Source organism: Wallemia mellicola (genome assembly GCF_000263375.1).
Source record: "Wallemia mellicola CBS 633.66 unplaced genomic scaffold WALSEscaffold_12, whole genome shotgun sequence".
Taxonomy (NCBI): Eukaryota; Fungi; Basidiomycota; class Wallemiomycetes; order Wallemiales; family Wallemiaceae; genus Wallemia; species Wallemia mellicola.
Window position 1 is genome coordinate 195 of NW_006531969.1, and position 15,175 is coordinate 15,369.

General features: G+C 38.1%; 7 protein-coding genes and 1 non-coding gene across 8 annotated transcripts; 3 read left to right on the forward strand and 5 right to left on the reverse strand.

The window, feature by feature from the left end:
- The first annotated feature begins 1,846 nt into the window (after positions 1 to 1,846).
- WALSEDRAFT_60558 (hypothetical protein) lies at positions 1,847 to 3,421 on the forward strand. The gene has a single exon (XM_006958681.1). It carries the CDS (start codon positions 3,038 to 3,040, stop codon positions 3,263 to 3,265), a length of 228 nt encoding a protein of 75 aa, XP_006958743.1. The 5' UTR covers positions 1,847 to 3,037; the 3' UTR covers positions 3,266 to 3,421.
- A 255-nt stretch (positions 3,422 to 3,676) lies between these two features.
- Positions 3,677 to 4,285, forward strand: WALSEDRAFT_29005 (hypothetical protein; the record flags this gene model as incomplete). Its single annotated transcript, XM_006958682.1, has 1 exon — positions 3,677 to 4,285. The coding sequence occupies one exon, from the start codon at positions 3,677 to 3,679 to the stop codon at positions 4,283 to 4,285; it is 609 nt and encodes a 202-aa protein (XP_006958744.1).
- An 834-nt stretch (positions 4,286 to 5,119) lies between these two features.
- Positions 5,120 to 6,845, reverse strand: WALSEDRAFT_51633 (NFS1 nitrogen fixation 1; the record flags this gene model as incomplete). Its single annotated transcript, XM_006958683.1, has 4 exons — positions 5,120 to 5,542; positions 5,726 to 6,352; positions 6,397 to 6,602; positions 6,650 to 6,845. 4 exons carry the CDS (start codon positions 6,843 to 6,845, stop codon positions 5,120 to 5,122), a joined length of 1,452 nt encoding a protein of 483 aa, XP_006958745.1.
- WALSEDRAFT_32820 (hypothetical protein) lies at positions 6,803 to 7,929 on the reverse strand. Its single transcript, XM_006958684.1, has one exon. The coding sequence runs from the start codon at positions 7,589 to 7,591 to the stop codon at positions 7,325 to 7,327; it is 267 nt and encodes an 88-aa protein (XP_006958746.1). The 5' UTR covers positions 7,592 to 7,929; the 3' UTR covers positions 6,803 to 7,324.
- A 1,799-nt stretch (positions 7,930 to 9,728) lies between these two features.
- On the forward strand, positions 9,729 to 9,814 carry WALSEDRAFT_t54. Its single transcript has one exon. It is a non-coding gene; the product is annotated as a tRNA-Asp (tRNA).
- Positions 9,815 to 10,411: 597 nt separating this feature from the next.
- Positions 10,412 to 11,783, reverse strand: WALSEDRAFT_69223 (hypothetical protein; the record flags this gene model as incomplete). Its single annotated transcript, XM_006958685.1, has 3 exons — positions 10,412 to 10,541; positions 10,597 to 11,376; positions 11,421 to 11,783. 3 exons carry the CDS (start codon positions 11,781 to 11,783, stop codon positions 10,476 to 10,478), a joined length of 1,209 nt encoding a protein of 402 aa, XP_006958747.1. The 3' UTR covers positions 10,412 to 10,475.
- A 21-nt stretch (positions 11,784 to 11,804) lies between these two features.
- On the reverse strand, positions 11,805 to 13,299 carry WALSEDRAFT_46414 (DnaJ-domain-containing protein). Its single transcript, XM_006958686.1, has 2 exons — positions 12,959 to 13,299; positions 11,805 to 12,913 (listed from the first exon to the last, which is right to left on the reverse strand). The coding sequence occupies exons 1-2, from the start codon at positions 13,262 to 13,264 to the stop codon at positions 11,843 to 11,845; spliced, it is 1,377 nt and encodes a 458-aa protein (XP_006958748.1). The 5' UTR covers positions 13,265 to 13,299; the 3' UTR covers positions 11,805 to 11,842.
- Positions 13,300 to 13,308: 9 nt separating this feature from the next.
- Positions 13,309 to 14,896, reverse strand: WALSEDRAFT_46419 (pDJA1 chaperone-like protein; the record flags this gene model as incomplete). The annotated part of the gene is made up of 9 exons (XM_006958687.1): positions 13,309 to 13,415; positions 13,459 to 13,557; positions 13,603 to 13,923; positions 13,969 to 14,086; positions 14,134 to 14,594; positions 14,640 to 14,645; positions 14,696 to 14,713; positions 14,763 to 14,791; positions 14,839 to 14,896. 9 exons carry the CDS (start codon positions 14,894 to 14,896, stop codon positions 13,341 to 13,343), a joined length of 1,185 nt encoding a protein of 394 aa, XP_006958749.1. The 3' UTR covers positions 13,309 to 13,340.
- Between the last annotated feature and the right edge of the window lie 279 nt (positions 14,897 to 15,175).

Below are 15,175 nucleotides of genomic sequence, written 5' to 3' on the forward strand. Positions count from 1 at the left end.
TCAAGCCCTTTACGAGTTTTTCAAACCACAATTGACTACGTACCCAAGATACTCCGGTGGTTCGGCGTAACCGAGAAAATTCCCGGACACGCAAATCATCAAGACATTTTACGACACTAGTCAAGAAACGCTTCCTACCAATTCAACATACCATTCAAATCCTCATGCTTTAAGAAGTATTGATGGACGTAGTTTAACTTTGTATCGTCTTAACAATATATTTAGATTTCATCATCATCATCATTTTACTCCGTCAGAATGCCGATACAGCGCTAACTATACAGCATCATTTAGTAAGACGGAACAAGAATGCGCAGCAATGACAAGATGAACGCCGAGGCTCAATAAAGTTGAGGACTTGGGGGAGCATGCGGACAGTGAAGGCTTTATAAGAATACCATTTTGTACAGAAACGATAAGCATATAATCATAGCATGACATATATATATATAAATTAACTTATTTTTCACAACCTGTAATAAGCGTGATTAATATTTACAAACCAACAAACAGATAACCAAGTTCAATATACGATTCGAATTAGGTCCAATGCTCAGGAATGCACAAGCTCTTCAAGCCCTTTACGAGTTTTTCAAACCGCAAATGACTACGTACCCAAGATACTCCGGTGGTTCGGCGTAATCGGGAAAATTCGCAGACGCATAAATCATCAAGACATTTTACGACACTAGTCAAGAAACGCTTCCCACCAATTCGACACACCATTCAAATCCCCATGCTTTAAGAACTATTGATGGTCGTAGTTTAACTTTGTATCGTCTTAGCAATATATTTAGATTTCATCATCATCATCAATCTTAGTTATATCTGTAGGCTCGGTGAAATACGTCTGTGTCTCATCTCTGGTTGACTCTGTATATTCAGGCTCAGTACCTGGATTCTAACAAGTCACCTGCACTTGCCTCTTAAGTGATCGATTTTTAAGCAGAAACCGTATGGTCACTCATCACTAGACTTTTAGAGACAGACACACTGTCAGAACACATATTATCCCGGACATCAGTAAGTTCATGACTATGCCTTGTGTCCGCATCTAAACACATGTTTATTTCGGGCGCAACAATGATGGACATTGACTAGGGTCTTTTCTATTGCAACTTTAGAGTATTTATTTTGGTTTTAATAAATAGACAAATAGCGACAAATGCTAGAAGCAGTTTTTACCGGCAAATTCGATATATACTCTATCCTGTTCACCAATTTACTTCTTTCCGGTATGTCATCATATGATTTAGCTGACTTGTAACCTAGATAAGCACAGTATGGTATTATTGGCACGAATAAAATGTTTACACTTGCATAAATGACTGCTTCTACTAATGAACATAACATTTTTGTGAAAGTCATGTTGAGAGTTTCTCAGGAGTTAACAGCTCCAATACTCAACGATTTTTTTTTTAAAAAAAAAGGTTCAAGACAAAAATAGAGCAAATAAGGTGAAAGGCAAATTGTATATGACTGTATTATCCCAAGAAAGTGAATACGACCACTGGAAGGTCCAAACCAAAAGCCTTGCTCAAAAGCAAAACATTCTACGAGCGTGAAGTCATGTTCTAACCTGCAGGTGTCACAGCCAGATTGACCTATACTATAAATAATGAGTTACTCCGATCGTTGATCAAGCTTCTTTGTGGATAAGGGGTATCTTACGATATTTTCTCTAGGATGATTTAGAATTATCTGTCTGGATACATCCATCTTGTTCAGTAGCCCCTGCAAGTCCCACTAAAGAGACTAAAGTATATATAAGAGGCAAAAAGCCGCTGGCACGCAAGATAAACATACTTAAAAAAGCGGGCGGTAATGTGTAAATATAAATACAGATTCAACGACTTTAAAACAGCAAGTATGAGGCAAGTTGTGTTACGTGATGTTATAGTGCAACGTGTGTCAGTTTATAATGGTTAATGATTCACCTACTTCACCTCAAAAGTTGCTACGAAGATCTTCTTTTCATAGTTAGAAGCTTTATCAATTTGATTTATCTTGAGTGAAATTAATCTTTATTTCTAAGTGAATCCTTGTGTAGAAAAAAGCCTAAGCCTTACTATCAATGATGTAGGATGTTCCATTTTGATCCTGATTTGTAGTTTAGATCTAGGTTTTACTTCATGAGTAAATTTAATGCGATGTGCGTTATAAGGAAAATTGGCCTGTTGAAGTCTCTCTATCAACCCAGTTCATGGTAACTCCTTTTATTCCAGATTGAACTTCATTGTGATTAGCATTTTTTCATAGCATTTAGCCAGCTGTTTGGAAGTACACAAGTCAACATAGTTGTCTCACAATGAGGAATTGGTCACTTTCCCATTACTTGGACATAACGCACCGTTTCGAAATAATTGACCTTTGTAGATGTAGCAACTTGTATAGGAGCTTTGTTTATAGAAGAAACATATTGGCTACATAATGACTAGAATAACACTAAGGAGGAAAATAAGTAAGATCGAAATTCAATTCGAATTAAGTCCAATACTTAGGAATGCTCAAGCTTATAAACCCTCTACAAATTTCCAAGCCAAAATTCACTGTATACTCAAGATAGTTTGGTGTTTCAGTGTAACCGAAAACAAACGAGAGAGAACGAATTATCAAAGCATATTATGCCATTATTTGTCAAGAAATGCATTTAGCTAATTCGGCAGATCATTTAAGTTCTTGTATCAGAAGAGTTATTGTCGGAAGCGGTTGATTTTTGTACAATTTGAACGCTATATCTCGATTTCATCATCACTATTGCAACCAAGAAGTTTTAAACCCGAAAATTGGTTCAATAGAAGAGGAAACCAATTACACATTTTTAGTCATTTCACCGGTACCCATTATTTGCCAAGGGTAGTCTCATAATAGGTGAAAATACGGCTGCTGCACCAGTAAAGGAAGCCATTGAAGGGTGCAAAACCAGGACGATTGGTGTCTGCTAAGGACGGTATAAATGTGAGGTACCAATTGTAAAAGCTAGAGCATTCTAAACAGCAGATGACAACCTCATCCTAAAGAATTCACCTCAGACTTGATGGCCAACCAAATTGCATGGATCTATCCCAGAATTACTGTCCTCATCTTACACGCCGTTCGATTCAGAGACAAAAGACTAGTCTTTCTTAATCAACTCGACTATGGTCAACTCGTAATCACAGGATTATTCAAGGTAGACAGTGTACAGTTCCGTCGTGTCAACCAAGCTTACATCATTTTTACCTCAAATATAATCAATGTTGGTGCCGTAGACCAACAAAGGTAAACGACTTTTCCAAAGAAGAGGCATGCTCCAGTGTCAAGGTCTAGAAGAAAGACTACCCAGCTGTGAAAGCCCAGAGGAAATTGATGTTATCAAGGCTATACTTGCTGAGATCGAGGAGGTTGCCATCGTTACGAAAACCTGGAAGCGTCGTTTTGTCTTTCATGTGTGGACTTCCATACGAAGCTAGTGGTGTTACATGCATTTGAATAATTTTTTTAATGCTTTCAGCTTAAATTCTTAGCGAGTATTGACGCATATAGATCTATTTAGATAAAAAAAAATTATTTCTGTAAGCCTGTTTTACTTTTCAAAAGGACTGTCGTTCACTATAACTTTAAAGAAACAGGAAAGATCTTTTTGCATACATAGATCTTTTCCAACTACAACTTATCATAGTCTAGCTTCGAAATAATGACTATGTTATTTTCAATGGCAATCCTGCTAATAAGTTTGCATTTAGCGCGAAGATACAATTTCTCTTATCTATTCTTTACCGAAGAGAATTCGGGCAGTTTGATCGTGCAAGATGTTAAATACTCTGAAGTATCGTCAGATGGTAGAGTAGATGCAGGTCCTACTTGTGACGATTTTGCGAACGCCAAAACACCCACAATTTGGGGTTACGTTTCTAAGTACTCCACTGCAATTAGAGCCATTGCTGCGACTTGGATAATAGTAAATAACATCAAGGACTTGATGTCAACTCCTATTGGTGCCAGAGAAGAATGCAATACTAGAAAAATCAAAAACCAAGAACAGGCCTATTGGTATATATTAAATGGAAATTGTACAGCTATGGCTGCCCGGAATACCCTGAATAGCAAAATAAATGATACACTGTTTGCATTCAGTAATAGACGTCCAGCGATAGGATGTATTAAAATGATTTCCGGTGATTATTGGGGGTACGTTACTATACCTCCTGATGATACAAACGAGGAATTTGACAAAGCCATCAAACACTGTGAAAATAACGGATACGTTATCAGAGCAACAAGGCGAGACTATGATGAGTTATAGAAAGGTAGAGAAACTTTAATAGTACTAAACTGGTTAAAATCATAAGGAGTGATCAAAATTATTATTTTAGCCCAGACAATCAATTCCTTCCGCTTCCTTCAACTTTATGTATTTTTATTTTGATTGCCTTGATTTAAATTCATGGATGGGATGTCTTCTCTTTAATAAGTACATATGACGAAAACAGATAAAGGCCAATAGCGATATATCTTTATCTTCTCGCTACCTATAGTGGAGATTAATATATATCTAAAAGAAATAAAAATCACCGCACAAACATTGCATAGGTTCGATTTTTAAATCTGTATTGTAACTCAACAATTTACATATAGTCAACACTCTACTTATAAATTCTGGACCATATTACAGTTAGTCGTATTATTAGTTGAGACTGGAAGAAACAACGTTCTCGAAGTTATGAACTTTAGACCCTGTTGGATTTTGTCAATTAGCATCCATAACGAAGACACTTACCTATTTTAATAGTACTAACGGTATCTAGCATATCAAGGATAATTATTATAAGTCCTTGTACCTTTGAAATCATTATGACAATATTTATTAATTGATTTTTGTTTCAGTAAATGTGAAAATTTTGGAAGACACTAGAGGGGACAATAAATAATCTGTTGATTTCATCAGCGATCGACAATCACTAGCCAATAGACACTATTGTATCATACACCAAAGCTTGATATCTAGGTGAAATAAGAGAAAAAAATCTACTTATCTCGACACGCTACATTTGACCACAATGTTTAGTTTAGGAAATTATGAGGACATGAATATGCATTAAATAAGAATATGATAGTGTGGATCATTTAAGCTTTCCACTTATCCAGACCATTCAACTGTTCTCAAATCGATACCTTCTTGTACCATCTCCCATAATGGTGACATATCTCTAAGCTTGTTGACAACGCCCACAATCTTGTTAACGACCAAGTCAATTTCAGCTTCAGTTGTAAATCTAGAGATACCGAATCTCAAGGATGAGTGAGCCATCGTATCATCTGCACCCAACGCTCTTAAAACGTAGGAAGGTTCTAATGAAGCTGATGTACATGCAGATCCAGAAGATAATGCGACATCATTCAAAGCCATTAAGAGTGACTCTCCTTCAACGAAGGCAAATGAGAGGTTAGTACATCCTGGATATGTTGCTGTTTCACTACCATTGAGGTTCACATGGTCTAATTTTCCGATGATACCATCCAAAAGTCTTTGTCTGAGTACACTTATTCTATCGTGGTCATTCTGAATAATCGTTAGTAAATGAAAGTAAAACGAGAAATGATATATTCAGATGCTCGTTACCCCTGCACAAAAAGTCATCGATGAGCGACTTAGCTATGTAGCTAGACCTCTCTCATTTAAAATGATAGCGCATTATTTTTAATCATCGCATCTGAACAATCTCCATTCTGATAACAAACTTACCTGCATTTCTAATTTACCAATACGACAAGCCTCACCAAAACCGATTGCTAATGGAGCTGGTACAGTACCAGATCTCAAACCTCTTTCTTGACCACCACCACTGAAGAGAGGATCAATTCTGACTCTTGGGCGACGTCTGACGTATAAAGCACCGACACCCTTTGGACCATAGATTTTGTGACCGGATAATGACATTAAATCGATGTTCATATCTTGTACGCTCATTGGGATTTTACCGAGTGCTTGAGCAGCATCTGTGTGGAAATGTATGCCTTTATATTTACGGAGTAGTTGTCCAATTTCCTTGAGTGGTTGTATGACACCAATTTCGTTATTAACTGCCATGATAGATACGATTGAAGTATCAGGTCTGATAGCCTTTTCAAGCTCTTCTAGGGAAACTAACCCATTAGTTTGAACAGGTAAGTACGTGACGTCAAAACCTTCTTCTTGCATTTGACGGCATGAATCTAAGACACACTTGTGCTCAGTCTGCGTGGTTATAATGTGTTTCTTTCTGTTCTTGTTGAATCTAGCGACACCCTTAATTGACATGTTATTCGCTTCTGTAGCACCCGACGTGAAAATGATATCTTTTGCATCTGCACCTATCAGACCAGCAATATGCTAATAAAAGGTTAGAAAGTTCCAATTGAATATGACATACTAACCGCTCTAGCCTCTTCAACACCATCTTGAGATTCCCATCCATAGACGTGCGTTCTTGAGTGAGGGTTACCATATTGATTTGTGAACCAAGGCAACATTTTATCTAATACTCGCGGATCAAGAGGCGTCGTAGCTTGAGCATCCAAGTAAATAGGTCTCCTTGGATCAGTTGATTTGCGTTCTGCAGTAATGTTGAACCCGAAAGAATCTAATTGGTGGGTTAATAGAGTATCAAATATGTAAATCAGTCCGTACCAAGTGGCGCTATTATAGCTTTATTATCTAAATCTTTGGGTGCGCTCAATGGTCCTGAACCAGCGTCAACTGTCGTCGCCATCCCCTGAGGTGCAGAAGGTGTGGCGAGTTTCCTTGTGTGCTGTATAGCTCTAACAGAATTCTTACTTGCTAGACTCTTAGTTGATAGTCTTTGTATTAGTTGTTTCGACAGCATTTTTATTATCAACTTGGTGGTCGTTGAATAGTAGAAGTTTACTAAATTACCGTCATGAGACGAATGGAATAAAAAAATATGGATACTAGCAATACAATACAAATGACCACCCATAGTAATCACACCTGTGTAGTTATATTATGTTGGTCATGTTGATGTCAAATCTGAGGTGTTTAGTAATACTAAAGTCGATAGCCGACCTACATATTATAGTCGTCAGCAAATGGATCTGGGTATGAGTCGCAAATCGTTTGCTCATTTATATCCATAAAATTATGCCATCCTCTAAATTGTTCTGACGAAGAGCTGGATTTAACCTGAGGATCATGAGGTTCTGCTAATGTCGGCTCAGACTTTATTGAGAACATCTCACTCAAGCTGAATGTATGGTTGCTTATCAAAGTCGAAGAATTTTCGGTAGTTGACTTCTTATTAACGATTGTGGAAGCCTTGTAAGTCTAAAGGGTCTGTTAGAAGAACTAGGTATCAACTTTTATTACTACTTCATGTGGAATTTGAATGTTAGTAACTTCGTTCAACACCTTCTGATCCTTTTGAGGGATAATAGCGCGATAATCATCATCTTGGTAAACTGTAAACTCAGGGTCTGGGCATGGAAGTGACTTGCGCTTTTTCCTTCCTTTTGCTTTTCTCTTTGTGGCCTTCTTGCGCTTTTTAGGTGTTGCTTTTCCGCATGTTTGATAGGCATTCAGACCACCTACAAAGTGATATAAGAGTTGTCGCATTTTTATTAAGGTAGACTTGCATACATTGCAAAGGTATACCTTGTTACCGTTTAGAGTTGATCAAACCACAGATAGATGCTTACATTAGTAATTGGGTGTCTACGCCAGAGAGATGACTGTAATAAAGTACTATAATTGCATAATCGTATAAATATTATAACACTTACCGTTATAGCCGAGCAATTATTACAGCTCACTCCAGGTATTTCGCCTTTCATTATGTCTAACGTCGCCAGATCCGCACTCTTGATGGTAAAAGATAGAAATATTGAAGCGCAGAAAACTGAATTTTCAGAATTAATCTCAATTAAAGAGTATATTTGTAATAGTAGGGCAATAGAACATTCAAACATACGTCATCTCTTGTTATCATCAATAGGCGCGCCTTACACAATTTGACAAGCAACTTCTCAAAAAACATAGCCGCCATCGTGTATGATTGTATGTTTATATTCACGTTTATTCATCTATTCTTTACTTTGATTGAAAAATGACTAACGTCATGGTTGATATGACTTACCCATACAATAACAGGTAAACCTACAATTTATCACTACTATATTACTAGCTAGTTGTATACCTACCAGCTCCTATATTTGCTGTCTGTAAAGAAAGTTGCGTTTGTCATTTTTACATTTTTTTTTTAAAAAAAAAGTGTCCTAAGGGTAAAAATAACTGTCAGAGTATGCTAATATTAGCATTTAACTCTTCTTCAAGAGACTAATGACATGCACTATTCTGTAAGTCTAGTTACTCATAACATGACCTTCAACCATGAACAAAAAGTATGATGTATCCTCAACAACAACGACATGTACCAATTAAAACTTATTTATAGACATTTTAAACGTTTCAGCAGTCTGCTGGCTGGTATTTTTTGCTTATTATGGGTTTCATCAAAAGACACATCTTTGCGAATCAATGCAATTAAAAATTAGAACTACTATCAATCCAACTACATCTATGAAAGCTATTGTCATACTGCTTCCTTCCTATTTTGTTGGGTATATTATAAAAAAAATAATGATAGACCGAAATATTTTTTTAAACTATATAAGAGCTAACTGCGTCTATCAATTCCTTCTAATTCGAGAATATAAATGAAGCTCTTAATTAGCCGGAAGAGCTTATTGTTGGTCTGTAAAAATCAAACGCGCTTTATTATTGGTTGAAAGAGTATTAAGTATAATATGATCTGAAGTAGATGGCGTTTTGGTATAAGATATGGTTTCTTATATAGTTTTCATTGTTGTTGTCCGAGTATCTGTGCATAATTCCCTGTCCCTTTCTGTCACTTATTACTAAATGATGCTGTATTCCCAGCTCTGTATCGGTATTCTGACACTTACTGTCTAGTCTCTTAAATTTCTAGAAAATTTGCGCCATGATGATGATGATGATGATGAAATCTAAATATATTGCTAAGACGATACAAAGTTAAACTACGACCATCAATAGTTCTTAAAGCATGGGGATTTGAATGGCGTGTCGAATTGGTGGGAAGCGTTTCTTGACTAGTGTCGTAAAATGTCTTGATGATTTATGCGTCTGCGAATTTTCCCGATTACGCCGAACCACCGGAGTATCTTGGGTACGTAGTCATTTGCGGTTTGAAAAACTCGTGAAGGGCTTGGAGAGCTTGTGCATCCCTGAGCATTGGACCTAATTCGAATCGAATGTTGATATTGGTTATCTTCCTTCGCAAGGTGATTCTTGCCATTATGTGTCTTCTGCATATAAATATTCTCAGCGAGATGCTATCGTCTGCGCCACATGTCCTCACATGTCCTGCATTTTGATGAATCGATTACTTTGAATCGGTAGCGATATGACTTAGTCGTAGGGAAGTGACCTATACGTAGCCGGGTTGCTAGTCATCGTGTCGCCCTGGCTAATTCATTGAGGTCTTGGCATTTTTGCAGCTGTCAGCTTTCCGGCTGATGCTTTTGAGGTATTGGATTTGATGACTGACAATTTCGAAGCTTCGATTTTCAGTGGAGCTGTATAGCGTTCCGGCATTCTACGTCACATTGCTGAATATGAAGTCCTGCGTGAAAATTTGCGCCACTGAGTGAGCTAAAAAGCATTTCAATCATAACGATGGCTATTAAACATAAGATATTCGGAATCATCAGATTCCTTGTTAGTATATCGGCTAGTACGCCCGCTTGTCAGTTGTATAACTATTCGCGGGAGAGCTGGGTTCAACTCCCAGACAGGGAGTTTCCTTTTGACATTTTTGTCACTAAAAATACTTATTGAATTTTTTTTACCTGGAAGTTCTGCAATACGAGAGTGTAACACAAAAGAGCATTTCGCAGTAATTCACGTGTCTTTATCATGCTTTTATTTTCTATGCTCTCTCCGCTAGGGCGCATTCAAAGAAAATATAAAGGAAGAGTACATTCAACAAGCGCAGTGAGTATATACATAACCTATATCATTTTCATTCATTAATTAACCCTGTTGCTTAAATGTTTTTGGCAGCTTCATACCCTTCGTGGACACCCGTTGTTATCACTAATTCCACATGAGGCGTGCAAAATTCACGTGAAAGGCGCGCGCTATAAATTCGCGCCCTCAACATGTTGTAAACTCATACTTACCTTGGCAAGGCTTCTGGTCTCATGTATACTGGGAGTCGTGCTGACCGTCTGGGCTTTGCACGGCGACAGTGGCCTACTCAGAAGGGATGCATTGTATAGACTTCGGTTTATATATTGCCTGAATATTTTGCACGCCTTCTATTCTACTCTGTAGGATTGATGGCACTGATTTGGATAGATTTTCTATTCTTATTCGTGCTGTCGTTCTGCTGGATACATTTAAATTAGCCTTTCTAATTCAATGCACGCATGTATAATAAAGAATAAATATATATCATTCAATCCGATAAAGGTGTAAGTGCAGTCCAACTGCGTACTTTTGAGAAGTAGAATGGCCGTTGATGCTTTCGGTGGGTTAGTTCTGCGGTCTTAGACATTTGCATGAAACTTGGAACTCACTTTCAAAGGTATGCTCACCTCTTCTTCCTCATTGTTAAGAGATGTATACTCCATTAAATCAACCTTGTTGTGCTTACCATGCACACTCGACTTGAGTTTGGCTTTCATTCTAAATCGGTAAGGGACCCTCACACGATCAGGATCTTTAAGATCTGAAATGAGAATCAAATCACCCCGCAATTTCCAATAACCGTGTAACAACCCCTTGCTTCTCATGTCTTTAGTGATAGTCGGTACACTTTGGTTTGGTACGTCTGTACTCAACCAACTAATAACCAAACCATCATTGAAAAATCTCAAATACCGGTAAAACGTAACTAATTGCGTGAAGGTATTCCAAGCGGATTCTGATTCACCGTGTCGCAGGTAATGACATACGGAGATATATACACCATCTAGCCTAATTCTAGGTATATCAAGCCAAAGCTTACGCCAAGCGCCGTTAAACTTGTAGGTTGCAATATCATCGACGTCTATAGATTGTTTTATTTGATATGGAGGGACTAAATGAGTCTTGACGAGGTCTTTCCATATAATATTATCATTCGAGAGAACTAATAACTTTCTGCTACTGCATGCGAACCTCATGAGTGTTTGTAAATCAGACTTATGTACTAGATGTCTATAGATGTTCAAAATGATCTCATCTGGGAGTGTCGATATTGGGCATTCTTCGTCCTCTTGGTCAGCTTCCAATCTGAGATTTTCATTTAACGATTGAATGAGTTTATCTATTGCGTCTAATCTATAGGTTGATTGTTTTGGTGCATCTGGTCCAGTCTGATAGGTGCATTAGTTTTATCAAACCATTTATACCAACCTACTTGAATAGTTTTTGAGAAATTATAAGTATGTTTGCCATCCTCGTTTATTTGTATGTCATTCTTCACTGTTTCTACCGTAGTTACACTATCGATAGCAATTTCCTCAGCTTCTCGTGCTTGTTTCTGCTTTATATAGTTTCCATATTGTTTATCCACCTGATCATCCAATTTGAATGCTTTTCTGTATAGTATCAATGAATCGTTAAGTTGTCCCACTTGTTCAGCTTCTACAGCTTGCTTATAGCATTCAACTGCCACATCCGTGTCATGATATATACGTTCTTCTTTACGCTCACTGTGGTCTTTATTCAATTCACTCTGCCATTCCCTTCTAAAAGTCTCCAAATCGTTGACATTAGTCATATATAGTTGGTTGTATGCGATAAAAGAAGTAATAATATTCATATCGAAACAAAAATATCTTAAATGTATTGTTGGAAGCGTCCGTTTTCTACTTTGCCAACTTCTACCAATTTCTTAGCAGCATTGGTGATAGCGGCGCGTTTAGCTTCATTATCTTTAGTGGCGTCGAGTGTCTTCTTAAGTTCACTGGTTTCTTCAGGCTCAAGGCCATTAGCAATCAAGTCCAACTCGTTGAGTTGGTTCTCAATGACGTTGGCAGAAGCAGTTGATCCAGGAGCTTGGAAGTAGTTTGCGTCGGTGACAATCTGTTTAATAGCCTTCTTAGCCTTACTGAGGTTCTTTCTAGCGGCTTCCTTTGCCTTCTTGTCCGTTGCTTTTGATGCCTTGTTCTCAGCATCCTTCTTTGCTTGCTCCTCCTTAGCAGCAGCTTCTTGAGCAGCCTTTAGGGCGGCCTCTTCTTGGGCCTTCTTTGGATCAGAAACAATACCTTTAGCCTTGTTCTTCTTGGCTTCACGTGCTGCCTTGTCCTCTTGTCTGAACTTCTTCATACGAGGGTCAGCAGCCAATGCGTTGTCAACCAAGGTTCTGACTCTAGCATTGTCTTCCTTCTTTCTTTGTGCTCTGTCAGACTTGTTCTTCTTCTCAGTGTAACGCTTGTCATCACGGTTTTCTGATCCCTCGTTGACTTCCTTGTCATACCATTCAAATGAACGCCATGAATTGAAGTTATACCAGGCGTTGTAGAACTCTTCAACTTGGTCTCTTGGGGCATCTGCTCCGCCGAGTCTTGGTACTTGATCTGGGTGTACACCATCTGAAAATCTTGCTTCACGATCGAAAACTGGACCATAAACTGCAAAGAAATCACCCTTGAACTTAACATCTGGAATCTTATCATCGATAGATTCATCAATTGAGTCAAATTGACGACGTCTTTCTGGGTTGTCGAGGATTTCTAAAGCTTTAGCGACACACTTGAAGAATGAATCATCGTTGGCATCACCACCTCTACCAGCTTTCTTATCTGGGTGGTGTCTGAGGATTTTCTTCTTGTGTGCAAGACGAATTTGGTCTGGTGTAGCCTTGTAACGGAGGTTTGAAAGACCGAGAATGGCGTACATATCGAGTGCCTATATTTGTTAATGATAGTATTATTACTATAAGAGAGCACTCACCTTGTAGTTCTTTGGATCTGAAGCAAGTAATTCTTTAGATTCTGGTTCTTCACCAACGCCGTCATCCTCTGGCTGGTTTCTACGTTCTTCCTCAGCACGCTTTTCATTTTCAGCTCTAATGAGTGCATCATCCTCATCGAATGATCTTCCATTGGCTTGACGACTAGCGTGTGCAGCGTAGGCACCACCGACTGGGACGAGCTTGCGGGTTACTGGCTTTGACAAACTCTTAGCACCTTCTGAAGAAGTGCTGGCAACTGGTAAACTGATTTCAAGCTGTGTAATTGGTTGTGTCACTGCTGACATTCTTCACTGTAGATTTTCAAGAGAGAAGATTATGCAAAAATGGGGTAATATACAAAAATTATCTATAATTTATGATCTATTGGGTTGTGCATTGTGTAGAAGGTCCATCATCATCAAAGTCATTTGGTGGTGGTGCGTGTGTCCTGCCGAACTGCAAAGTGTTATTTAGGGTACTAATAAGTATATAAACTCACATTCGACATCGAGCTCGTCTCGTATTTCACGTTCTCAGTCTTCTCTCCCTCTTGGATCGCGTTCTTTGGATCTGGGTTTGGCAACAACTTCGCAAGAGCCTATAATTCGTTAGAAAGAAGCCTACTCAGAGGGCAAATACTCACATTACGGTCTTGTAACTTCATCCAATATCCACTTGGCATTTCGACTTCACATTGGACATATAAATCACCAAATCCCCTCGATAAAGGCATTCCTTGATCGCGCAAACAAAGAGTTTCATTTGGCTGTATGACTCTTCCTTGAGGTACAGACACTTTCACAGTGCGTCCGTCGAGGTGATGGCAAATTATTTTCTCAAAACCACTCAAAGCTTCCAATAATGTTAGTTTGATGTTAATTGCAAGGTCATAACCGGACACTCGGAAAGTGTCATGTTTCTTTGTACGTAATCTGAATACTAATGAGGCAGGCTTAGCTCCAGGCTGGTATTTCATCAGAATAGTCACTAAAATCAATCTCAGACTTACAACTTCGTCACCTTCACCTTGTAGACGAATTCTTTGACCGTCAACCATACCCTTTTTGATATCAAATGAGATTTTCTTTTTAGCTTTTGTCGTTTTATGGCCTTCACACTTTCTACACCTAAAAATTCTAATGAGATACTTGAAAGTGTTGTTCTGAGCACATACTTGGATTTATCTTTAATCTTTACACCTTCACCTTCACATGCTGGACATGGAGTTGGCATCTGAGCTATCAAACCAGGACCAAGTTGGCGACTAGAGAGTACGTGACCTTTACCTGAGCATCTACCACATGTCTGCGGTTTAGCGCCTTTTTTACCACCAGAACCTGAACATAGTTTGCAAATTACATCCTTCTCTATAGCAAAATGTACTGATTTGCCGTTATAAAGATCTTCCAAGGTGACATCGAAATCAACGACTTGATCTTTAGCTTTTGGAGCCGGTGGAGGTCTATTCAAATCGAAGAAGAAACTGTTCATAAAGTCATCCATAGGTGGACCTGCATGTGAGTTGTCTGCTGTACCGAAGTTGTCGTAACTCTCCCTAGAAGTCTCATCTGAGAGAACTTCATAGGCATTTGAAATCTTTTGAAACTTGTCACTAGCGGCTGGATCATTTGGGTTCTATTCCTTCATTAGATTGTTGTTTAACGAAGAGAGAAGACAAACTTTATCCTAAGGAGCGAGTAAGAGGGATGAAGTGAGTAATTATAACGATTACTAACAGGGTGACAACTAATAGCCTTTAAGTGTTAGCCTTAGATTTGATAATAATGTAATAATTTGACTAACTTGTTTACGATAAGCCTTACGTATATCAGCTGACAAGTATTAGAAACTAGTATATAAACAATAGTATAAGACCAACATTGACTAGCATTTGGGGAAATACCCAACAAATCGTACAACTCAGTTTCTGCAACCATATCGACAAAGTAGAAGACAAGAATATAGAATGGATATAAAGAATACAAAAATATAAAATCAATTATATTATCTGACTATTTGTTAGTATTTATATAGTATATATAAGGGTCGACGATAAAAGCTGTATCAGCCATAAAGAAGGTAAGGTAGCTGAGAGTTTACTGCATGGTAAATTCGCTAACTGAACGCTAACGTAAACACCAATAAAGCCAAATGCGCTCAAATCATCATTTTTATTTCGCTTTTATCGCTTTCCCTTTAACTATTCACTCACTAAA

What these genes read in the sequence shown, in the direction of transcription:
- WALSEDRAFT_60558 (XM_006958681.1), top strand. Translation starts at nt 3,038, where the DNA reads ATGGCCAACCAAATTGCATGGATCTATCCCAGAATTACTGTCCTCATC.
- WALSEDRAFT_32820 (XM_006958684.1), bottom strand. Translation starts at nt 7,591, where the DNA reads ATGCGACAACTCTTATATCACTTTGTAGGTGGTCTGAATGCCTATCAA.
- WALSEDRAFT_46414 (XM_006958686.1), bottom strand. Translation starts at nt 13,264, where the DNA reads ATGTCAGCAGTGACACAACCAATTACACAGCTTGAAATCAGTTTACCA. An exon ending in CAGATCCAAAGAACTACAAG is followed by an intron (nt 12,914 to 12,958) that starts GTGAGTGCTCTC and finishes TAACAAATATAG; the next exon opens with GCACTCGATATGTACGCCAT.